This window comes from Megalopta genalis, chromosome 11, assembly GCF_051020955.1.
Source record: "Megalopta genalis isolate 19385.01 chromosome 11, iyMegGena1_principal, whole genome shotgun sequence".
In the NCBI taxonomy this organism is placed as follows: Eukaryota; Metazoa; Arthropoda; class Insecta; order Hymenoptera; family Halictidae; genus Megalopta; species Megalopta genalis.
In genome coordinates this window covers 5,540,139-5,565,834 of record NC_135023.1, presented here as the reverse complement: position 1 = coordinate 5,565,834, position 25,696 = coordinate 5,540,139, and the positions used below count along the sequence as shown (strand labels likewise).

Sequence of the window (25,696 nt, the reverse complement as noted above, 5' to 3'; positions counted from 1 at the left end):
CTCGACGTGCACCGTTGACGTTGACGTGGAACGAGAGGACCGGCCCGATAGGACAAACAGAGAGACGGAGAAGCCGAAAGCGAGAGAGAGGGAGAGAGAAAGTGAAAAAGAGAGAGAGAGAGAGAGAGAGAAGGAGAAAGTGGGAGCAGGGGCAGCGCAGTTTCGTGACGAACGATGCAACGAGAACGGAGAGAGAGGAATCGTTTAGAGGGCCGACGAGGGGCGGAAGCGGGGGTGACGCGGATGCACCCTCTCGCATATACAGTAGCAGCTCACCGGTTGCGGGTGTAGAGTATGCAGGTGCGGGTGTATTAAAAAGGCGGGGGTGGCTGCGGTCGCGTACCAATCACCCGGCGGGGATGAGCGGGGGCCGAAAGGTGGTCTGGGGCGGTGGGCTCGATGGACGGGGGCAGTCACGGTGTAGAGAGGGATCATACAGAGACGGTTTGTTCCGAGAGAGAACACGCCCGAGCCACGCAACCCCCGTGAAATTTTAATCGTGTCGTCATTGGGGTAGTTTGTTGCGATAACCCGACCAGCATGGACGTGTACGGGTTTCAACGGGGAGGGAAAAAAAAAGAGAAACGCCGGACACGCCGGTGGAGATCGTTGAACTGGTACGGTTTTTATCTCTTTTAGCGATCGGGACACCCTCGATCCTCGTCTTGTCCCGCTTTTACCCGTGCGGATTTTGAATCCGTGCGCCGCTCTCGATAGAATTAAATCTTCCGCTTTATTAGATCCTTCGCCGGATCATTTTCTCAAGCTGTTTGCTAATCGTTTAATTAGACGTTTCGTTCTGTCGCTCGATTCGCGGCTTTTTCGCTCGGTTGCTGGATCGATTTATTCTTTGAAAGTTGAACGTTGAAATAAATTTAATTTTTACATCGGAGATTAATATAAATAAGAATGTTCGATCGATCGATTTAACATTGACCCGTTGAGAAATTTTTATTGCTTTCTCGTCCCTCGAAAGATAGAGATTAGCGTCTTCGAACGATAAATTATTCGGAAACCGAATATAAATTTTAGAAATGTAAACTGGTTAAATATTGAGAATCGTGTGAATTTACGAACACGCTAAAATTGATCCAGCTCCGCGTTGTCAATAAATAAATAAACGTGGTCCGCGCAGCGTCGTTTAAGCCGAACCTATGTTTGCTAAACTTGGGGAACGATAAAAAATCATAATCGAATTCTGGAACGAACGAAAACAAATCGTTCGACAGTTTGGTACGGTAAAAGCCAACGAACGTAATAATAACGGCAATTAAAGAGTGCAATCCAGCGACGAAAATTCGCAAGCCCGAATTACAGCGTCGCCGCGTGAATTTTTGGTATCCTTTCGGATCGGCCGATAACGCGCGGAATGTTTACCGGTCGTAATTAGCGGCGTGTCGCATTTTCACCGGGCGAGCGGTGAGCAAGCGGACCGTGTGAATGGATCGGCCCCGAAAGATTCATGGAGACGCGACCCCCGGTGGTATTATTGCTCATTTGACCGGCCGCGCATCGGAAAATAATGTAGAAAATTGTTTTGCGGTCTTTTTATCTCGATTTCAGGGACGCGACCGAACGGCCGCGGTGATAGGCAACTGCATGACCGAGCGCCGGCGAGGGGTGTGGGTGGAAAACGCAGAGGGGGCACAGAGGCGAAAAGGGGAACAGGGGGGCGCTTTGTGTGTCCCATCAATCACGCGGACCTTTTCACCGAGCGGATATCGGGCCTGCCCGTTTTTGCGTGCGGTGCATCCCTCTCGATTGCAATCGCGGCGAATTATTGAATCTGCTGCATCTCGTCTGTCCGGATTAGGTTGGGTTAGTTCGCACTCGTCCCCGACTTCCCTTGGCGGTCCACGATCCTCCATAACGGAGGCCCGGACCATTTTCCGAAATACTTCCCCCCCGGACCGACGATTCCTTACCGATTTTCCGGCTCAGCGAACTCTGCCTCCCCAATCGCTGCGATTTTTCCTAATTTCGTGGAACAGCGGCTTTCGGAAATGCTTGTGGAACCGAACATTTCATCGACCAATTTCTCTGTTCGCATCGTTGCTAAAATAATTAGGCGGACTTCGTAGAAAAATGATATCGTTGTTAACTGCATGCGTCGCTTCGCGGTCTGAACAAAATCGCGGAACAAAACGAAACCACAAAATATGGTCGATCAATTGTCGCGAACCTTCGGTCGGCGACGTTCGACAGAATTTTGCACGCGATGTCGATAAAAAAAAAGAACAATAGACGTTCGCCAACGAAAACAAGCCGACACAAAATTCTCGACGGTGGTACTTACAGCGATATTAAGATCCACGGATCCCGGATTCGCCTGCGTAAGAAGATGGTCATTGATGGAACGGATGATATTACTTTATTTGACGACGTACTTAAACAGTGAAAGATTTCGTTCTCCCAGGATCGGTCACGCCCGCGCGATCGAGCACGTCGCATCCTCGATCGCTCGTATATCTCCTCGTACAAAAACAAAAAGAGAGGATCAACCCGGAGGCATGACTCGACCGGGGCTTGGAATCCTTTAGGACTTGTGGTATTTACAACGGTTCGCAGTTTCTCGTCGGGAAGTGGCCAACGATTCCCATCGCACAGGCTCCTCGATCGCTCCTCGTTTCTCATAAAATCTCCTCGTTGTCGGCCCGATGCGACGAGGATCGTCGCTGAACGACGATGTCAGGTCGGCGTTTTAACACGTACGTACGTTTAGCCTAGGTAATAATTGGACGCCGCTTATATTTACATACTATACGAACGTAAAACCCTGGTTAGTCCTCGAGTCCTTGATAGGTCCCAGCCAAAGGACCAGGCGCTAAGCATTCGCGGTCGCTAACCCTGAACGAGGGCGCTGTACATTCGAATACGGAAATCGACCGGACCACCTAGGTTGGGACAAGCGCGAACGAGACCGTGAGAGGATCCGCGGAGACGTGTCTGGTCGGAAGAAGACTCGTCTCGGAAGATTCGTGCCGAGTCCAGGTGCGCCCGGACGGTTCTACGACCCTTAATAAGGTCTCCAGACGTGTCTTGGCTTGGGCGTCCTCTCTCTTCTCGGTCTGACGGCGTCCCTTTCGACGTCGGTGTCGTCGTCCTTCTTCCTGGTGGTCAGATCTTGTCCAACGTTCTCCTTGTCCTGACCTCGCTTCGTGCTGAGGTCCACGGTGCCCTCGAGACGGATCTTCACGGACAGATCTCTCCGCGGGAGCTGATCGTCGCTGGTGGTCGTCTCCTGATCGTTCGAGTTCTCCATGCTGGGCCGCAGGTGAACAGAGTTCTGGAACGACGCGTCGTTCGTCCCGTCCTCGGCGTCGCTCCTCGCGGGAGAGATCCTCGGGGAATCCTGCTCGGGAAGCGAGTCGTCGCTCCTCACCCTGTCCCTCGTCTGCTCGTACTCGTTCCTGTCGTCCACCTCTATGCTTCCGTCGGGGCTGTCCAGTCCCGATCTTCGTAGCACGTCCTGGTCGTCGCCGTCCCGCTGTTTCTCTTCTTTCAGACCAGTCTCGGGGCTGTTGCTGGTGCTGCGGAGCTTCCTCAGCTCCTCCAGCCTGGCCTGGTCCGGCCTCTGCAACCGCTGCTGAGCCATTCTCAACGCCAGAGCGTGCCATTCCGGCTCCAGCATGTACTGTTGCGTGTGGTACAGAGGGTTGTAGAGCCAAGACGATTGCGGCAACAGCGGAGCGAATATCGAGCCGAAGATGGACCCTGTGGCTCCCAGGAGGTGCAGACCTGTTGTTAGAACGCGACAGTCAGTTTTCTCGTTGATCCGTGACGGAGGAGCAGGACCGAGGAAGCTTGGTCGGGTGATAGGATCGGTTGGTTCTTCCGTGGATTTTCAGGATCCGATGGGTTTCGTTGGTCGAGCGTTCGAACGACTGTTCGACGTTATTTTATCGTCGGTGCAGGAGGTGTTTTAGGTTTCTTAACGTTTTCATATTTTTCAACGAAACGAATCGAGAATGACAACGAACGGTTCGTTACTCTGGATTTCAGGCAACGGAGGAGGCAAAAATCCGCAATCCGGTTCCGGCGTAAGATTGCGAGAAGAGAAAAGGAACGGGGGACAGTACCTTGGAAATGAGAGTGATGTCCGGAGGGGCTGGGTGTCGTCGTGGTGGTGGTGGTGGTGGTCTCGGCCGGTGGGGTGGGCGCCGCGACGGTGGCCGTCGTGAGCAAACCTGGTCCAGAATTGCCAGGTGACGAGGTTGGCGTCACCTCCCTCACGGAGACGCTGATTGGACCCAGATCGTTTCTGGACGACTCTTTAAAAAAGATTCACAGTCTCCCGTTAACGAACGCACCGCCTGTCCATTTATCAGCGATCGCATTATGTGACAACAAAGGGAGGAAAATGCTTCGACTTGTGTCTCCGAAAATATCTGGATGTTCGGAGATGTTTCTAAAACCAGGGAATTATCTTTTCGTTGGAAGCTTTAGTTTGTAAAGCAATGTTTTATTTGCACTAATGTTTGCACTTCTGAGACTTCTGAGCTCTCTATTCGATTTAAGTTAGGATAAATAAAAGCGTATATTGTAATAAGTATGAATTTTCGTTTTTTTCAGAAAGTTATCAACGAGGAAGGGGGCTAATTTGCGAAGAAATTCGCAGAGCAAAGAGTTGAGAGAGAAGGTTTCTGGTCTATATCGACTCTTCGAGATACCGAGGAAGAAAGTTAGGCTCTTACCGGTGTTAGGTCCAGGCAGTCTGGGAGATCTCTGCTCGATGCTGTGGTGGAAGGGATTGAAGGCCGACGCACCAGCTGCAGGAGGATGTGTATGCGAATGGTGACCGGGAGGCGGCGGAAGACAGTGCGGTGGCAGAGACCCTCGAGGCAGTCCACCCCACCCTTGGCTGGCTCCTTGCTCCAGGCCCAGGTGTTGCAAGCCTGTGCAATCGAACAGATCTGAAATTATGTCTGTCAGGTAGCTCGGCTTCCGAGCCGCCTAAGACTTTGAATAACCGAGGGACCAATCGGGACGATACCTTCGGAAGGAAATTTCGTTTTCGGTCGAGGAAGGAATATCGGGACAAATTTTTGGGAGGGACGCGTCCCTTCGGATTGCAAACTGTCGTCTAGGTATTATTTCAGGACTACGGAAAAGGAAGAAAACAATTTGGATGCACGCGCTTCTGTTGTCTAAGCTGCGCGATACGTAACCATATTAAAAGAACGATCGTTTGGTATGGTAAGGGTTGGATACAGGTTGGAGTACGCGATGCGGTAAGTAGAACAGGTCTGTCACTAGTCGGACAATCTACATGGATCTATCTCGAAACAAATCCTTGGTAGAATTTAACATAGTTCTGGTTTGTTTCGCATCTACAGTGACTATAGGCGCTAACATTAAAAACCTGTTTGATTCTTTTTTATTGTATTCGATTTTACATGGTTCTATTTGATTTTGATTCGATGCTGCTTCATTCTATTTTATTGTACTTCATTCTATTCCATTCTATTTCATTTTATTCCATTCTGTTTCACATCCTATTTCATCGTATCTCAACCTACTCCATTCTATTTCATTCTATTCCATTTTTTATCTCATTCTATTCCATTATATTTCATTCCATTTCATTCTAATTGATTTTATTTTGTTACATTCTGGTCTGCTCCGACCCATTTTATTCTACTTAAGAAGAAAATAATTTTCCCACTATTCTGGAGATTCGCCAGCCAACAGAGGGTCAAGGAGAAGTCGATCAAAGTGACAGTCGCGGGCGGCACGTGATCCGGAAACGAGCACGCGGTCAAGCCCCGCGATAAACAAGCCCGGAATGTTCATTAGAAAAAAACTGGCCATCGGGAAGCGGGTTTCGCAAACGGCCGTACAACGTCAGACGGACAAACGATGATCGGGTGACAGACGTAGCAACAGAAAGCGTTTCCCTTTGACGGAGCTATCGTTTGACGTGGATGGACAGTTAAATTTATCCAATAGAGAATAGAGGGACGATCGATCATCTTTTTTCAGTGGGTGGCCAATACCGCGGGGCCACGGGGCGGAAAGGGTCGGCCCGTGTGTGTGCAGGTATGCAATTAAATCCACGACATCCGAAGAATTAATCTGTTCGAGCGCGATTACAGTGGTCGGCGACCGCTGTGCCATCGGTTCTTTGTCCGGGAAACGAAATTTCGAAACGGGTAAAACGCCGTTGCGAAGAACCCGCGAGACTTTCCGATCCGTTGGCGAAAGTATCTCCGCACCCGCCCCCTCCCCCTCTGAAAAGAAACCGGCGAATTTCTAATAACCGCGGGGAAGAAAAGAACCAGCCGAACTGCGAAGTTACGAAACCGCGGAGAAACGAGTTCCGCCCCCACCCCCCTCACCCCACGGTTTCATCCCTCGGGGCCGGGAGAGGGTGGTAAAGAAAGGAGTAAAAGTGAAGCCGTAGTCATCGGTATGGTATCGGTTTTTCGAAACACCTTGATCAATAGCAGATTATACCGTCATCTGTGCGGGGCAGTTTAAAAATTCCGTGAAAGCTCCGAAGCCACCGACTGCGGGGGTGGGGATCGCGGCGGGGCGAAGAAGATAGGGGAGGTTGGCGGCGAGGCGGTGGGGATGCTGGTCCGGTCACTGGAACGTGGGCGTGGCGGCTCGCCGCACGGCTCGCCGTGATTGGACCAGCCGGCATCCCCACCGATCCGGCCGGGAGCACCGGTGGGAACGGAAAAAGCTCGGTAGGGGACGAAGGGGTGATTTTTAAGCTCTCTTTAAGCCGAGCTTGCCAGAGAGGACACCACTATCTCGCGTTCTACCACACCGGCGTGGTACGGCGAGCAGCCCAGCTGGTAGCTCGCATGCCGAAAGAAAGGGGGTGCTCGATGCGGGGTGCCACGGGGGTGCCACGGGACCGGGCGAGAGAAAGCTTGTAGCTGCAGCTACTTTATGAGGGGATTAAGAAAACGATAAGAGGCGCGCGAAAGCTGCGCTGCCTGCGAGCTTAAGGAGCCAAAGGGTTTCCGTGTACCTGATGCGCCGTTAGCGCGGACTTTGTCGGGGCTGCTGGAATCCGCCGGCGATTTTTCACCCCCCCCCCTCTTCCCCGCGCATCGAAAGAATCCCTCATATCAAAGCTATCGCCGTGCTCCTTGTTTCACGGTGATATTCGTTTCTCGGAGTTATCGTCGACGAGGCATTTAGCTTTCAAGGGGTTGCCGGTTGCATCGGCGGCTCGGCGGGGAATGATTTCGGCGTTTGACAGCGGCTCGTAACACACTTTCAATTTAATAAACCCCCAAAACGCCCGGCACCCTCTTACGGTGCTCTCGCGTTCCGGGACGGGGTCGGGACGCCGCGCCGGGCGATAATTCCGAAAACAAATGAAGACTAATGAGGGGGAGAACCTGGCGAGATCTCTGAAAGAGTCGGTGGGAAAGAGACGGAACGCCTGTAGAGAGCTGAAAGGGTTCAAGGAGCCGCTACCCTTTAAGGGGTGAGAAATGTTAAGCTTAAACGTTACGGCCGTAGGGTTAGTTGCCTTTATGTGTGCCTTCCGCCGGGGCACCGAAGCTTTAAGGGATGATGTATTATCGAGCAGCATGCTCAAAATGTGCTAGGTTATTCTGGCCGCGACGCGCTCCGCCTGTGTCAATGTTACGCCCCGACCCGTGACACATTTAATTATGAATCCTGCCGAAAGACTGTCACAATTAATTACACGCTCGCGCGCCAGAATATACCCAAAGAAATCACGCGTGCACGCAAAAATTAGCGGTCGCTTTCCTGTTCGATCCTTCTTCGAAAGGAAAGCGAGATTTTCATTGAAATCGACGGATGTATCGTATATCGGATGTTCTATATTTATGGCTTAATTTGACATTCCGAAGCCTCGATGAACAAACGATAGAAAAATCTGCGAACAGGCTTCGAATTGGGTCGAACGATCGCGTAGATTTTTAGGAACAGCCGTGAGGAGAGCCGCGTCATCAGATTTAGCATGTGTTTCCGTTGACGGAAAAATGTTTGGCAAGAGAATAAACAGAAGCCTGAAGACTCCTTTGTTTCGCGCGGAACGGAGAGGGTTGTAGAACGAGAAAGAGAATGAGAAAGAGAAGAGGTGAAGGAGGAGAAGGAGAGCGAGAACGAGAGGGAGATCGCGTCTGTCACGCCTAGAAGAGGGCCGTCGGCAGGGCAAGTTAAGGGGCGTTTAAAGACGTTGGGCTAAAGTCGGACGGGCGCCTCCGACAGTAAAGAGTAAAGCCGGTCGTTCGGGGGTTGCTCGCTTAAAACCCCTCCGCTCGGCAGCCAGAGATACATAATAAATTAATTCGCGTATTTTCCTGTCCTCCTTATCTATTCAAATCTATGCAAAACAGGAGTTAAAACGCCCTTCTTACTCCTAAGGCGTTAACCCTTGTGGAGCCAGCTAGCGCGAAACCCTCTCCCTCTCCCTCTTTTCAGCTTCTTCTCTAAAACCACCCCCCGTTCCTCTCTGGCAGCCCCCGCTCGGTGCTCTGGGTGCCTCGAACCGACCTCATCCCCCTTTCCCACGTTCTAGCCTCTCACTACCGACGGTAGGATGTCTTTGCACACCCACCCTTTGCGCCCGTTCTCATTATCGCGTCGCAGCAACCCCTAAAATGCCACCCTGGAAAGGTCCCTGGCACCGATCTAAGCTCTACGAGGAGATATTTCGAGAAAGGACGAGAAAATTGCTGTCTCTCTTGCTCCCTCTTTCCCTCTCTCTCTCTCTCTCCCTCTCTCTCTCTCTCTCGCTCTCTCTCGCATCACCGCGTTTCCTCCCTTCCTTCTGCCGGCCGTCTCTCGGCCGCTCTCCCTCCCACCTACGACCTTTTCCTTCTCTTATTTACGCTTGCATCCTCTTTGAAGTTACGAACGCGGATAAAAACGACGAACTTTTCGAAACGCTCATTGTACGCCGGCTATTCTCCCCGGGTCACGTCCCCGTGTAATTCCAATTTTATTTCCCCCCGAGACGATTGCGTGGGCGGGATTAAAAATTGACGGGTTTCGCCTTCGACTTTCGTCACGTCGAATCCCGACCCGTGGCGTCCTTAGATTTTTTTTCGAAAACATTTGCGAATCGTTTTAGAACGTTCGGAGGCTGGCGCGTGCTCCGGGGATTTTTATTTATTTTCGGGGACGGAGTTAATTTGACGGACCCTCCGCATCCCCCCCGGTTTAATGGAAATCGATAGAAGGAAGGAATTACAAATCAATGCCGCCGCCGCCGTGTAAATTCGCCGAATTGATCCAACCCCCCTGCGTCTTTATGGGTTTTTGTGTCACCGATAGCAGGGAAGACGACGCTACGAGGGCGCGAGTGGGGGGACGAAGAAGAACGGCGCAGGGTATCATTAGTTACCGTCGCCTCCGCCGAAAGGTTCTGGTCACCGGGTCTGATTAAAAGACGGGGACACCCGGGGACGCCCTTGCAAGACACGCAGGAGGGTGAAATGTGACGCGAATTTAAAGGATCCGCCCGTGATTTGACGCAGGGGTGGACAACCCTTAAAAAGGGAACCTTTAAGGATCCGGCACCGCACTCCTGAAGGGTTACTCGGTTTTCCGTGTACGTGAAAAGGCCCTTTACGAACCACCGAAGGACTCGACTTCTTTGAAAACCACCCCCTCGACCATCCCAGCCCGCACGAACCCTACCGTCCGCGAGGATCTCAAAGAAATATTATTCATTAATTTTTCTAGCCTTCGGGGGTACCTTTCGCGAATATATACCCTCGATCAAACAACCCTTTGCAACACAGATATTCGACGCTGAAAATTGCATACTCGTTGTTCAACGCTGATTATTGATTCGGGCACCGACCGGATATTAAATAAATTGTTTTGTACCGAGAGTTTATAATAATCCACTTAAAAAAGATTGGCGGAGGAGAACGAAGGGCTGGCTTTTCAAGGGAAAAAAGTTCTCGAATGTACTGCGAAACGATCCAAGAACGAAACGACAGTTTTAAACGGAACGTTCCTAACAATCTCCCCCAAATGAGGTAAAGGCCACCTTATTGAAACAGGGGTTGCGATTTTTCCGGTGCTCCCCCGACCACCGGCAGGCGGTTAATTGACACTGGAGGGTGGAATCAAGGGGGTCGAAGAGGGGGGGGTGGCAGGAATCGAGCTGCGCGAGCTGTTCTTGTTAACTCGAATCTCCTGGCTCTCGCGATTTTTCATCCCCTTAGCCAGACTGACAAAGACCGCCTCTCGGGAGGCACGTGATCAGGGTGTTTTCGCTCCTGGACAATCTCAGCCAGGATCTTTCGCCTGTTGCCAGTCACCGGATACATTAATTCCCGTCCTGCCGACGAGCATTCCTCCTTTTCAACTTTTCTCCTATATGCAAATGGATTCCCGAAGACGAGCAGATAGCGCGGAGGAGTGGCGTTGATGGATGCAAAACACAAGAGCTCGCCCCGTGTCGATCGCAGATAAATACTAAACTATTTCCATACCGTATAAAAACAATTCTCTAGATATTAAATAATTAAAAAAAAAATACTAAAAAAGATCAAGAAGATATCTCTATGCAGTGGTATCGAGCAAAATATTTTGCAAGCCCGTAACCTGCTAGAATAGAAAGAAAATATTCTGCAACCCTTATATTTTATTTTCTGTGCTCGTATAAAAATTGTAAAAATATTCCTGATCGAACAATCGATTCGGCGACACAGTGCATCAAGATTCGCAGCTCCGCGCATGCAGAACAATGCGACCAAAGTGGTCGAACAGAAGCCAATGTGCCGGACTTCGAGGTCCTCGGGGTAGACCATAAAATTGAGGAGGGCGGCCCCTCGAGGTAGGCCCGAACGAAATTTAATAACATCCCCCTAGTTACACCTCAATGGGCACCTTAACAACCCCTGCTCGGGTAGCCAGCCGTCTCTCGCAGTTTTCCCTTACACCCTCGCCGGCTCCTTATCAACCCCACCGGCGAAGATATCTAATAAACCAGCTCTTGAAACGCGTCTTTATCCGCGCAGCGATACCGAAGAGGCTCCAGCGTATGGGCGGTGGAAGTTCAAAAGCTGGCCGACTGACCCCACCGCGAACTGGACGGAGGCGCAACCTGTGCGCCGACCGACGAACTACCAACGAAAGGGTTGAAAAACTGCTGGACAACCCTCGGAATAAACCGATCGATATGCGGGTGATGTCGGTCGCGACTGCGACAACGTGCACGACCCAGTTTCACGCGTGCACGTGTCGCCGTTGACGGCCAATCGAACATCTTCTCGCAGGGGTGGTTACTGCCAGTCTGCAGAATGTGTCCCGGCATGGATAATTGATGAGACTCGTACTACCGGATCAACACTGGTGGATGGTAAAAGGTTTCAACGATTTTTTTTCTATGCCGGAAAAATGTGAGAAATCATTTCTCGCTACGTTGGCGCAGTCGAAACGTTCGAGGGGGTAGTTTCTGCAACCTTTATTACGATGATTTGTGGCGGGAGGAAAAATATTTTCAACGTTTCTGGTAACGTCGCAGGTAAGCTATCCGTTTAATTATTTTCAACGATCCGACAATGCGAGTATATTAAATCATTTTGCAGCGTTCGCTCCGACGGATTCGCAGTTCGTACAAACGAAAATTGCGAACTGACAGCGGGCCGGAGATCCCGTAGGTTGAACGTTGTATCTCTGAAGTGTCGCCGAGGAACAGCTCAGAGTTCGCTGCATAATGCGGAGTAGATCAAGCGACTTTGCGAGCGGCGAGCGGATCAGGTGGCTGTTTATGAGGAATAACGATAGTGAGGAGCTTCTAAGCGCGGACTTTTGAGCGCTTACATCATCTGGAATACCTACACATCGGTGCTCCCAAACACCCCTCAACTGCAACGTACGCGTCGGACGACCAAAAATCGCGAACCCGAGCGAGGAGGAAAACGTTCTCGAACGAAAAGGATCGAGTCGAATAATCGAGGCGGCGTCGAACAGGGCTGATTCTTTGGCCGCAGGGGTGTCGGCTAGACGCGGAACAGCAAACTCTTGTTCCGTTATAATTGAATTTGCCGTAGTTGCACGGCCGCGTGACGCGACGGCGGAGGCTGCGGCGCTTCCGCTCGCGATCACCGTGAAACAATCTTATGCAGCCGGCTCGGAAATTGTTGCGTCCGTCCTCGTTAGCTGAAATTACGATGAAAATCCGAAGGAAAGAACGAGGCGAAGTCGACGGAGAAGAGAGCCTGCCGCCGGGCGCGGCACCGTTGGTCCTTGATTGAGTAGACCACGGGGGATGGGGCGCGATGGGGCGGCTGGGGGTCGACGGGGGGTCGACAGGCCGGTCGGAAAAAGGGGGTGACCGTAGGATGGGACGAGAAATCGACGGCAGGACTGCTACTCCACACCGCCGCCCCGGCAGAGGGGGCGGGGGAGATCGGGGGCCGAGCGGCTCGGCAGGGAGAGAAGCTCCGTTAAGCCGCTTATCATGCCGAAACAATACACTGTCGGTGCACCAGTATCAGTACCCGACCCTCGCTGCTCGAGGCTAGTCCCATCAAAATTTCGAGCTTCCGAACGAATTTGAATTGGAATCCGTGCCGCCGAACTAGCCTGTCGATGCTACGGAAAAACCCTTTGGAAATTCGCTCGCTGCTCGACGCGGACCGGCGACGACAGTCTGTTACCGTGATTTGATAGAAATAGAACCTTCCCGGATTTCGGGGGTGGTTTTTGGCTCCTGGACCGGCCCCCGGATGGAAATTCGAATTCTGCGGGACTTGCGGGTCGATCACAGCCCGCGTCACGACCGTTCGTCGATGGTCCGTCGCCCGGAAAAATGTTGCAGCTTTTCTGGATTCGATGAATTTTCAGCGGCAAGCGGCGCAGGCCGGGCCATTACAGTAATGTCTCCCTAACTGACGTTCGGATTGCGCAGAAAAATGGACAATTTGGGAAGAGGAGATACGATTATTCGAGCTTTGAAGCTCGTTTTTATAGTCGTTGACAATTCGTGACTATAAACATAAACCGCATTTTTGTGGACAATCTGAGCGTCAATTAGAGAGACATCACTGTAGTCCGACATCGAGGAAGATTACTGTTCCGGGATCGATGACTTTCGACGTCGGTTCGACAATTTTCTAAGAAGAAAAATATAATTCGCGGATCTTCCGATCTCTGGTGCGGCTCCTAAAAATTCCTGAACCACCGGAGAACCATTTCACGCTGCCTGGATAAACAATTTTCCATCGCCGAAACGATTAAACATTCGGTAAAAAGAACGAAAACGATCGACATCTCCGAATCTTCGGATCCGAGAATTACAGTTAGACTATTTCGGGGGTGGGAAAGGGTGTTGAGACACGCCTGCCGATCATCGTCGGTATCTAGACTGTTAACGACACGCGTGTCGTCGAGGAAAGTCCGGAATTTCGCCGTCAGCCAGGCGAACGGCGAACAGCGAGCCAAAGTTTCCGCGAAGAGTGAGCGTAAGTAGAAGCGTCGCGCGTCGGCAAACGAAAAGGCGGAGAGAGAGCCGCCTCGCCGCGCCTCGCCGCGCCGCGTCGTCGCCCGGGGTTTAATCAGAGTCTTCTCCACTTAGACGCCCGGTGGCAAAACCCAATTTTGAGTCGGTGCCTGCCGACGCTCAATTTTGACACCCTTCGTAGCCACGAAGCCAGAGCGCGCGCGACGCGCCGCGCCGAGCCGACCCTGGCGAGGATGTGAAAGGCGGCCTCTGCTTCCATGGGGGATAGGCGACGAGGGGTGGGCTTGCAAACTTAGTTACCCGGCGACTCGCGACCGTAGGAAGCCGTAGGACACCGTAGGAAACCGTAGGACACGTCCTAGGAAACCGAAGGTTCGCCGGACCAGGGAGACGAACTCGGGAAAGATAGTCGACCGGAGACGATCCGGGGCCACTTACCGGACAGCTTGAATCCCAGCGGGTCCTGAGGATGGCCGAAGGGAAACGGCCGGGGCCCGAAATGGAACGGATGAAAGGCCTGGTGTCCTGCAAAGAATGGGTCTAATATCAGTGAATAAAATCGCTTCGTTCTCCCCCAGCTCCGTCTCCACTTTACCCTAAAATCAATGCTGATCATGGGAGAATGCAACGATCGCGGCGATTCTGGTCGGCAGAGTCGACGATCTCCAAAAAATTCCGCTACTCTTCGAATTTAACCGGCGAGAGATCGGTTCGAAACGTCTCTTCGATCTGTTCTCTGGTCCCAGAATCGCCCGATAGCCTCGGATCAAGAGCGAAGACTGTAGTTGCGAAAATTTCGCAACTTCTAGACTCTTGGTGTCGAAAGTAATTAGAAAGTTAGGCGTCGCCTTACCTACGGTTGGTAACGACCACTCACTTGTCTTGGACCTCGGTTCCCTGGGTCCGTCGACGGTGACCTTGATCGCCTTGGACAGCGTGGCTACCTGGGGCGGCGAGGTCTGCAGCATGATCGTCAGGGTGAAACTTTTCCCTGGAACGAAAATCGGAAGTGAGAAAACGGGGCCAGTGCGCGGCTGGAATTATCGCCCGGTGGTAAAACGAAATGGCCAGGTGCTCCCGGCGGGGGTGGCTGTTCGTTTTCTGGCGGCTGGTCCCGGTATTAGAAACCGTGGAGCCGAGTTTCCTCGGTTTCGCGGCCCTCTATTATTCAGAATCAATCCGACCGACCCGCTAAGAGATGCTCGCGCTACCTCGGAATGCTCGGACACCGTGGTCGAAATTTTAGATCACGATCCGGGGGTGGAACTGCGTCAGCCACTGTTAAACGCGATTCTATCGCGGTAGATAATTATCTGGATTCTTGAGAAATTCGTTGGGTCGGTTTTACCGATGTTTTAAGGCTGATCGAGAAGGGCTGACTCGATACGAAGACCATTCTTTAACGCCTCGACGTGCGAATAAAAGGTCGGTCGATGCGTCCGCAAAATATTAATTAATTTGACAGAATTGAACGAGGTATATTCCGAAATATCAATTCACAAGATCGTTGTACGATATAGCAATAATTCTAGAAGCATGCTCCACAGAAATTTAACAATTACGCGAAACATCCTCGTACGATATTCGACAAATTTTCTCTTCGCAATTTCAATCGACCGGCTCGATTTAATTTCAAATAGATTCTCCGAGCTTCGAACGAGTTTGCTCTAAATTTTTGGCCACGTTTGTGCTACCCCTGGTTACCACGTTACTCTGTCGAATCATCCCCTGACACAATATCCGCTGCACGGAGCAAAGATTTTGCAAATCCCGTCAACGGAAACAGTTTTTCGGAATTCGACGTCGCGGAGGTTCGCCCGCAAATGGAATTTGTTTCGAGGGATGAATCAATAGAGAAACAGAAAGTCCTGGGTCCTGGGTGTCGCACGGCAAACATCCCCCATCGTCCTGGGCCACCCCTGCAATCGCTTTCGACTAAATGTCTTCCCTTTCTCCTTTTTCTGCCGCGGGAAACGCGGCCAACTGTTCGCGCGAGCAAAACGGCAATGTGCGCGGGGTGCGTTCGCTGGAAACAAAACACAAATGTGCCGGAAGTAAGGGGGTTGAACGAGTGGCGCCGCCGCGTCGATGTTTGGCCTGAATCGGCCGGAATATGTTAATGTCGGGGACGCTAAACGCGAAAACCCACACCCCCGCGCAGAAATATACGCGGGCCGCTTGTCACGCGCGATTTCGTTGTTCCACCTTTTCGCGATATTTTTGCCGAACGATTCAGATGCTTGCTGGATCGCTGACCGACGCGGCTGCAACCCCCTTCCACGCTATTTCATCCTTCGCGATCGAATTTTGCAACAGCTACTCGAAGCGTTAGGACGACGACTGAAATTAGGATACGTTTCTTCCCTGATTATTAAAATTCACAGTTGTTAATTCTTTGAGAAAGTACGACGAGTTTTATCGAGTTCCCATGCAGATGCGAGTAAACAATGCAATTATTTAGACCCCCAAAGATCGGCAAATATTTTTCCGATTCCTGTAGAAAATTATTTTCAATATTTTACAAGGTCCTCATCTACAGGGAGGTTATTTTTATCGTAAACATGGTGGAAACATCGAAGAAAATTTTTCCTAGAAAATAAAGTTAAATAAATATTGAAATCGTACGTTTTATCCCGGTGCAGAGAGCTTCCGAACAGTGTCAGGAATTTACAAAGAGGACGTGGAATAAATAAATTGTGAAACTGAAACGTGCAGATAAAGGTTAACGAGGAATTGCGAGTCGCCGAACGTTTCTCCGCAAAACTACCCTCAAAAGTGATAAAAGTGGTAACAGCAGTTTCGAATGCTATTTTATTTCGTGTTAAAAATCGAACTGATTTTTCACGTCGAAATGAGTCGAAGAATTCTTTCGGGCGAAGTGAAAAATGCCGGTGGTAAAACGGAAGCCGGCACTTAGGCGCGTTCTCGCGCTACGACCGTGAAGTTATACGGCTTATAATGGGGTCGGAGTGCGTATATGCACGCGGTTGCGTAGTTTTATTTTATGGTGGCGCGGCTTGGACGGCAAACGACCGCGTTTTTACGGTGAACCACGACATTTAACCGGCTTACCGCCATCGTCCAACGAAATATTCCGGCCCGGCTCGTAGCACAGCCAGAGGGAAACGTGTTCTATCGCGTGGCAGCTTCTAGATTGATGCTTGAATCCTTCAAACTGTTTCCAGCCACTTCCTTCCTGCAGTGAAATTTTGTTTTCCCCTCCTTTCTTTCCGGCTGACGTATTTTCCAACAAATTTTCTTTCGCGTTTAATTAGACAACGAAATCAGGAGCCTCTCGCGAACTCCAACTCGCGCTCTTTTTCGTTCTAAATTCTTCGGTTTATCTGTCTAAAATAATTTTCGAGTCGCTAAATAGAATTTTTACTTGCCAGAAACTTTATAGAAATTTTCTTTTTCTTTCAAAGAACTCTAATATACTATAATTTAAACTATCTCACGAAGTAAATTAACCGGAGATGTTAAATTATATACGAATGTCATTAACTTATTTTAAATCGGGAAAAAGATCGAATCTTCTGTCGGAAAGGTTTCAATGTCGAGATAAATATGGACATGCGAATAAATTCCAGTTTATTGTCAAAAACGATGCAGCTCGAATCACTTTTGCCGTGAATAGAAATCGCGGGTCAAAGGTTTAACGTTTATTCGAAGTGGTTCGAGATGCTTGGAAAAGCAATCGAAAAAATTGAACGGCGCGAGGTTGTTTTCTGGTTGACGGAAAAGTGTGGGACGAAATCGCGGAAAACTGCTCGAAACAGAGAGATTTGAAGGGCGTGGGCGTAGGGCTAACGAGGGCAAAGTTTATTGCCGGTGCGGTGTCAGATCCGTGATGGCGGTACGGGCGCGAATCGAGGGTGATAGCAGGCGTTTTGAGGGTGTTTATGAGGCATTATGTGTAACTCGCTGGAAGAACGATCCTCCCCCTTGAGGTCTGTGTTGCCCTCCACCTGCCTACGCTCGCCGAAATCGTAATTCGTTGCGTGTTAAACGGCGGCTTTCCAGGCATCAATCTGCGCCCGAAAATTTATTCGTTCCCCGCTGCCGAGGTTCGTCCCGAATCTCGCGCTATTCCTCAACCCATTTGCGAATTCATTGCGAACGACACCCTCGCGCTATTTCTTTTTTTCATGCGAAAATGCTGCCTCGGCGATACGCTGCGTCGCAGACATTTCAGAGAAATTCATTTTTGCAATTCGGCACAGGAATTAAATATCGCAAAAGCTTTCTTTCGAGCCTTCGTCCAAATTTGAAGGGTTAAAAAACTAAACCTACCGGTGTCGCGAGCTGTGTCGTCGAAAAACTGTTAAATAATTTCAGATGCGCGGTCTGTTCTATACGAATAATCCGGGCCAAGAGTTCTCAAGACCGGTTAATTCCGAGCTCCTTAAACAAAGAGCAGTGCAACGGAATCACCGTTTTAAAAAATCAACCCGAATCTTTGAAAAAGTCTCCCGGTGTGTGTAGACGTTCGTGCCAATTGAAACAGGATAGTCGGAATCGCATTCACTTTCCGACGCTTAGATTATTCGTCGGATTATTCACCGTTTTCCCCGCTAAAAGACCGGTCGGGATTTTTTGTGTCTGCCGAAAAGAAAAGTATGTATAATGCTGGCGCGTTTATGGGCCGACGATAGTCAGCGGCCATTTGCCTGACAAGGATTTGCACACCGCGAGAAGACACGAGAGCGCTCGCGTACACCCTAAGTTTGCCCAGGGATCATGCAGTGTTAAAAACTCCCCTGTTTGCCGGCGAGGCGAGCTGCGAGGGTGGCTCTGGATCGTTATTTCAGAGTGTTTGTCGTGTTTTAAGATTCTGACGTTTTGACTGGCCGAATCGCGACGTTGCGAGCTCGCATCGACGGCCGAGAAGGATCGCGAGCCGTCGGCCGGAAGTCCGACCACTTGCGAGATACTTTCTCTTTTTTAATATTCATAGCAATCGACCGAACAACCGCCTAACGTCGTTCAACGCCGGCCTGGGAGTCACGAACTGCTTAAAAATTCATTTCCTTATCCTCGGAGGATGATAAGCCCGCCTTCTTTTAAGATACTCTCCGACATTAAAGACGGTTCGATCTCCTTCTGAACATGTTCGTCGTTTCTAGACCTGTTCATTTTTTCATCGAATTGTGCAATTGTTCCGAAGAAATTCTACAAGTTTTATAATATTTATAACCGCGTAGAATTCATTCGGAGAAATTGTACGATTACAAAGTTCAGGACATAAAACTGCTCGATGATTTTTAGAGAACAGACGCTCGTCACAATCAACAGTTCCCATCGTTTCTATGGGAACCAGTTTTGCGACAAACGGAAACCCAACCGATCTAAAATGCAATTATCCAATAAAACGATGTTTTTTGTGACATCTTCGACGATTCTCCAGGACGCGTAACTCGCGATGGAAGGTCGCACGACACAAAGACGATTCTGGCGGCGTATCAACGCAAAAAGCGTCGTTAAACGGGCAAAGACTGCTGCTACTTATCAGCTCGTTGTCGTTTGTACACTTATCTGTATTAAAAAGGTCTCGTTAAATTGAAAGGCAGACGGACTGCATCGTTAATCCATGCAAGAACGATCCCCGGACGAAAGGAGAGATCATCGGGGACTACGACAGTGGAAACGCGATTCAGAACGAGGCGGAACGAGGCAGAATCTGGCGGAACGAGACGGAACGAGGCAGAAAGAGGCTCGATCGGATCGGTTCGAAGGGGGAGGGCCGATCGACGGGGTAAAGGGGGAACGAGAAATCTTCGGAGGCACGGGGTAGACTCGTCGGTGTCGGCGTCGACGTCGGCGTCGGCGTCGAGCGTAGGATTCATCGGAGCGTTGCGAAAAAGCTTCAGGAAAAACGTGGAGAGCGTGGAATTAGCATATGTAAAAAGAAACAGACCGGGCACCGGGCACGAAGGACGACCGTAGGAGGCCAGCACGAAAAATAATGTTTAATCGGTAGAAAATCTCGGCGCAGTCATCCGCCCCGTAGAACTGCTGCTTCCCCACGCACCCCCCGAGTCTCATCCTCCGAGCCCGCCCCTCCGCGCCCCGCCGCGATCCTTTACTTGAAAGAGGGCTAGACTTTTTAATTTTTAATTGGGAAAAAACGTCGCCGAGGTGGTCGAGGGAATCCACACCCGTCCGGCACGCGGATTTCAACGACGTATCGCCGGGTTCCTGTGTCCAAGGTTATTTCCGCCGCCAAGGAACACCCTCTTTCGCGAATCAGCTTTACATTTTTTCCGAGAGCTTTCGTACTTCGTCGATTTCGAAAGTCTTTAAGATCTTTAAGTCGTCACCCTTCGTGGACAAAAGCATTTTCGAGTTCGAAGTATTTCCGATTTTTGTGGTTTCCACCCCCGTATAGAGAGTATTTTCCCCAAGGCAAGTTTCCGAAAATTTTTCGTGCGCAGAATTATATTTCGAGACCGTTGACTTTTCGGTACGCGGACAGTGGACGGAGATCCGGGTATTCGGATCGTTCTGGATCCAGTAATTAGGCCACAAAGGTTTCCTCGGGAGAGCCGTAGGAAATTGATTCGCCACGGGGGTGCAGTCTTCGCACGCGGCAATTAATTAAAGCAGGGGGCGCAGTTTCGCGTAAGTCACGCACGATCGACACGGAATTTCGAGGATCGCAACAGCTGTTCGGCAACTGGCGGCCGACGGGGTGCGTTTTAGAGGTCCATGAAAAAGAGCGACGACCCTCTTCAACGTCGCCGGGCCTTTACGACTTATTAAATCATTCCGGGAGTCTAAGTTTTCCTTATGACGGCTCGAGAAATCCAGACGCGAGGGAGGCCGGGACGAAACGCTCGCAGTCGTGGTCATCGGACGAATTTCCGAGAAGCAGAGACGCGGACCGGATCGATCTTAACCCCACGGAATTCCGACTGAAACACGACCCAAGAAGAAAACGAATCGCGTGCGGAAAACGAGGCTTTGTAAAACTGTCCCTAAAAAATCCTCATAAAAAAGATCGTTGCTCGAACGAAGAACGAAACACCCTGAGAAATCGCTGCGTAAAGAGTAAAACGTAGATCGGAGGATCTTCAACGAGAGAAAGCACCGTTCGAAATGATTTTCCTCGCGACCTAACGGCTCCTAATCCGAGAATGCAGCAACGGTAACTCAGCATCGGAGAGGGGCCGAAGTTCTCGGAATCGGTAAACAAGCTCGAAGATCAAGGGATCGAGAGAAGCGGCGAGGGATGGAAGAAAATCGCGTGAATCACGATCTAAAAAGCGTCGGTATCGCGGGGTGGGTTGGGACGCGGATCCGAGGGGTCGCAGATTCGAGGACGGGGGCGAGACGCGTAGAATCCATTGCGCGAGGACATCGGTCAGGATCTGGCTGTCGATAGCTCGAGCTTTGCCTCGGATTCTCGCGCTCTCCTGCGTCGCGTATACCTCGGGGCCTGGGCACGTCATAAAACACAGGTAACTCCGGTATTTATGTCCGTCGTTTTTACGGGCGTCGCTGGCCACCGGCTCCCAGCGCAGCCAAAACCTACATACGCGCGCACAAGCTCGCGTCTCGCCGCTGCCTCGTGACTCCTAGCAGTCGGAGCCTGACGCTAATCCCTGTCGGGGAACGAAAGGGGTGGCCGAGTGATATACGCCTCTGCGCCGCTATGATAATATTCTCCCTCCCTGCCCCCGCGGCGCGCCCCCATCTCCGCAAGACCGCCCTTTTGTTTCGCGACTCTGCCAGCGACGCCAGCGTCGAGCGACTCTTCCATCGCGCAACGATGAAACCCCGCTGCCAACGCGGAGACACCGGCTCTGTATCGTCTCTGGGACTTGTCAGCAGGACTACGGGGCCCTGCCGACACTTTCACGCCTGCCACTTCTCGCCGAACCATGAATTCTCAGCGGCGCGACCGGAAGTCGGGCAACCCTGAGACTGGCCTTCCTTCCTTCCTTCCTTCCTTTCTTCCTTTCTTTCTTTCTTTCTTCCTTTCTTTCTTCCTCCCTTTCTTCCTTCCTTATTTCTCGTTTATTCGAGACGATCGATTCGTTTCGATCTTCTCTCGGCTAATTTTCTAGAAGGATCGTCCGCCAACTAGGCGACCTCAAGACTTCCGGGGCATTGAATTAATGCGCTCGATGAAATAGAAATTGAAAATTTAATTATCGAGCACACCTTTAACCATCCTGCATTCTGCCGAGGCTTGTCAAATTTAGTGCGCAGCAGGGCAATCGACGTGTCAGACAGGGAAAGGAAATTTATATTCATCGTGGGCCGACGTTTAACGATCGGATATCGGTAACAAGTAAATGGAATTCGATCTCGGTCCAGAACGAATTCGTAACGAGTTAAAGACAAGCAGTCCGGGCTCGATGTTGCACAGCCAGAAATTTCACCGAGGGGGTGAAAATTTCACCGACGGCGCACAGTTTCTGAGAGCGATGGAATCGCGAAGGTAATCGACGGCGAATCTTCGCGGCGGGAAAATGGGACGCGCGCGGTTCGACGGGAACAGTAATCGATTAACACCGATTCTACGCGGCCTTTTTACCGTGAAACTATCGGCCGATTAAGAGGTGTTGGATACGAACGAGGGGGGTGTGGCGGCGCGGGACATGGTAGAATCTGTGGTCCAGGCGGCGGCTCATTTCAATTTTTCGAGCAACGCTCTCACCGCTCATCTCGACTAAAATCATTCCTCATCCGCATTCGCGATATTAAATTGGCATGGGGACGGCCGCGAGCGAGCATGGAACAAATATTTGCCCCAAAATGGTCAGTGCGCGTGGGCCGCGTGCAAAATAACGGAGGCGAAAAAACGGGGAAAAATGTACACGGAATCGGTATATGAAGCGGCCGCTGCCGCTGCCGCTGCCGCCGCCGCCGCGGTCGCGGCCGCTGCCAACGACTCGTCTCCGAGCGGTATTATGCGCGGATACGCGACGTGACTCCCTGGCAAACATCATAAATTTTCGATTTATTTAGCAAATCTGTTTGCCGGGCTCCGTAGACGATAACGATTGCCCTCTACAGCCCGTTCGGCCACCCCTGGCCTCGCTTTATCGGTGATCGGCAACGATCGCCGGATCGCGCAAATTGTTCTGCTGGTAGACGGACCGACGTTTTCCCTTTTCCCACGCTTCGCTTTAGGACCTTCTTTTTCAACGGCTAACACCCGCTCGTGCTACCTTCGTTGAACACTTTGAACCTCGTTTAAAGGGGATTCGCGTAGGCACATGGAGATTTCGATATACCATATTATATACTGAATTGGGACGGTCGAATATCGATTACGAAATGACCGAATTTTATTTCGATTTGATTAATGGCGCTAGAAGGCAACGGGTCAGAGGTGAGATAATTGGCTGGATTAAGTCATTGTTGTCCGGCTCTCTTCTCGCGCTAGCAACAATGCAAGTTATATTTTATTCGTTGAATTAAATAACGCACAAACGACGGCTTAAATTTCGCTATTCACGCAGTGAAATTATAATCGAAATCAAAGTTTCACGACTGCCAGCGTAACTGAAACCTTCCAGTAACTTCTTTGCTATTTATTATCGCTAGACCGGGGATTATTAAAAAGCAAAGTGGACGATATTAAATCGGTGGTTGTTCTATGAATAATTTGATACAGGTGAGAGTACGAGGTGTCAGTTATTTGGAAATATTTCGCTAAAAATTCGTCGAATCCGCGTCGATTAAATAGAAAATTAAATAGAAACGCGCTATCAAAAATATTTGGGAAATAAAAGCCTGCATCGATGTGAACTGCATCTTCGAAAGTTATCCGCGAGAAGCAAACTCGCCTAATAATCTCTGGTCGTTCCACGAACCCTCGTTCGATCTTGGCCCTCCCCGCGTGGAAGCGACCCTTGTCGCGGAACAATCAAGACCGTCGAACGGTTTTCACAAGTTTTTCGGGAAAATTCGTCGAATGAGGAGGATATCGCGGATATATAGGGAATCACGGAATAGAACGGCGCTCTCTCGCCGGGTGGGTGGCCGCGAGGGGTGGGCGGCGTAGGCCGATGGGTGGGTGTGGGTGGATGGGAGTAGAGTGGTTGGCTGTAAGCGGCTTTGGTTTCCATGGCAGTAAGCCCTCATTACTGTATTACGGGCAGCCCCTAACTACCAGCCGTACGCAACGATTTGCCTCTAGAACCTCTATGAGGGTGACGGATCATGCAAGATTGTTTTCCGCGTGTCCGGGAAACGCCGATATTCCAATCTGCCGGAAATATTTCCGCCGCGGGATCGTGTCGGGACCGTGCTGCGGGCTCTTCCGAGCCCAGAACCAGTGATCTCCGGTGAGCCACCGCCTTTAACGACCCCCTAAGTGACGAGACAATCCCGGAAAAACAGTGCGCGCCGTTTTCCGTAAACAACTCCGGAGGCCGATCAGCCTCCGGAAAGATCGTAAAAATATTTACAAATTTACGCAGCCTCTCCCTAGACGGCGAAAAAAAGGACGCCACTTAAACCGCCGCCGTTTAACTCTCGCCCCCTAGGCGCAGGGGGTGGCAGACGTCGAAGAAGAGGAAGAAGATCGTCGATATCGCGGACCCCGCAATTTCCTTTTCCAATTTGCCATAAACAAGCCCGACCAGCGCAGCCCCTCGTTAACCGACTACCAGGTTCGTGACTGTTCTCTTGAAAGTCGCGAAGAAGAAGTCGAAGAAGGGACGAGGGTGGCCGGGGGTGGGATGTCGCGTCGGTGCAACTCGGTCGAATTAAAGGAATTAAAGGACGCCTCGTTACTCGTATCTCTGCCGATCCTTACCACCCTCGACGGTCGGCTAGGGGTTGAAAAAAAAGGAAACGGAGACCGAAAGAAGAAGAAGAAGAAGAACGAGAGGGAGAGGAAGACGAAGAAGGGGGATCGCGGGGGCTAAGAGAACATCCTGCGAGAAACGTTTGCATTAAGCGTCCGTAATGGCGGCGATTATTGGCGCGCATTATTCAGAGACCCACGGAACGTTCCCCGCTCTTGATTTTTCTCTTTCCAGTGATATCGGGTGCTGGCTCCGGCTTCCACGGTCCTCCTTCTCCGTAGGTCGTTCTCCTTTTTCCGCGGGACTCAAGGAACGCTGAATTATTGAAACGCGGAGAGGCGGGAATTAAAAAATCTCCGCGACGCGACGACGGCGACGACGACGAAAGGCGACGGCCGAGATATCGAGTCACGGTATTTGCCGGGTGAATTAAAAATGAGGATGAAACGAGGGGGCCAGGTGGGCTACGCTCGCCCCGTCCAAGGAAAAACGAGGCCATCAGTCGGCCCACCGACTTAATGTACCGACCCCTGAATCATTTAACAACAGCCGACCTGGAAAGCTTTCTTCAAGCTGCGAGCGAGCGATCGACGCACGCTTTTCGATCGCCCTTCTCGGCTGCACCCCCTGCCCTACACCGTGTCCTCAGGGTAATTGTTTGGTTGTCTGGTAATGGGATAGCTGGGATACCGGAAAAGAAATCGCGAGGAAAGCTGTTCTTTTAAGAGGGCTTGTCGGAACTCTAAAGCGGAAGCTGTTGGACGAAGAATTAGGTTTCAGGCAAACGTAGATTTCGGATTGATCCGAATGCGTAGATCGGATTTCGATTGGATCTGAACTGTTTCAAGTTTGAGAACGTTCGACTACTTCCTGGTCGGGTTCAAATTCTGTTCGAACTTGGATAAATTGATCTTAGATAGGTGTCGGTTAATTGTGGTCTTCGGGTTGATCCAAGTTCGACGTGCGTCAAAATTAAATCTGAATTTGTAAAGGTTTGGAAAGGTTTGAATCAATGCGATGTTACCGCAGTTTAAACCGAACCCGTGTCAGGCTTGCTTTTCACTCGAGTCAAGTGTGAACCACGTTGAAATTGAGTTAGACTTCGAATTGAGCTGGAATTAGGTCCACTCTTGGTTTGAATCGAGTTTGAATGAAGTTGGAATCAAATCTGCGGCAGATTCGCTGCAGTTTGAGCCGTCTGGCTCGCGACGTGGACACAAAGGGCAAAAATATCTTACCTCGACCGCTTCTGCCGACGAACCTCAGGTCGTTGAATTTCGCGACCTGGTTCTTCATCACCGCGGTGGAATTCCGCAATTCTGCACAGCAATTCTCGTCGTTGCCTGCACGCACCGTCACCAGTGTCCCGTCACCGACCTCGCCCAGAGCTACCACTTTAAACGCTACCGGAAGCGTCTTGTTCGACCTCCAGTGTGCTGGTAGCACCGTGCAAACCACGTGCGGGGAGCCTGTCGACGAACACCATTGCCAAATCGTCAATACCCATCGCGAT

At 50.8% G+C, this 25,696-nt stretch overlaps 1 protein-coding gene across 4 annotated transcripts in view; it reads right to left on the bottom strand.

Moving 5' to 3' along the window:
- Window positions 1–2,348: 2,348 nt before the first annotated feature.
- LOC117226002 (uncharacterized) overlaps window positions 2,349–25,696 on the bottom strand; it is a 43,108-nt gene continuing 19,760 nt past the window's right edge. For 2 of the 4 annotated variants that reach the window (XM_033479900.2, XM_076525458.1), the window contains 6 exons: window positions 25,422–25,652; window positions 14,271–14,408; window positions 13,856–13,942; window positions 4,695–4,895; window positions 4,080–4,271; window positions 2,349–3,738 (listed from right to left, as the gene is read on the bottom strand). In XM_033479900.2, coding sequence (XP_033335791.1) covers window positions 3,017–3,738; window positions 4,080–4,271; window positions 4,695–4,895; window positions 13,856–13,942; window positions 14,271–14,408; window positions 25,422–25,652 — 1,571 coding nt within the window. In that variant the 3' untranslated portion in view covers window positions 2,349–3,016. Of the gene's footprint in view, window positions 3,739–4,079; window positions 4,272–4,694; window positions 4,896–13,855; window positions 13,958–14,270; window positions 14,409–25,421; window positions 25,653–25,696 lie in introns of all 4 variants that reach the window. The other 2 variants (XM_033479901.2, XM_033479902.2) reach the window with 2 other exon arrangements.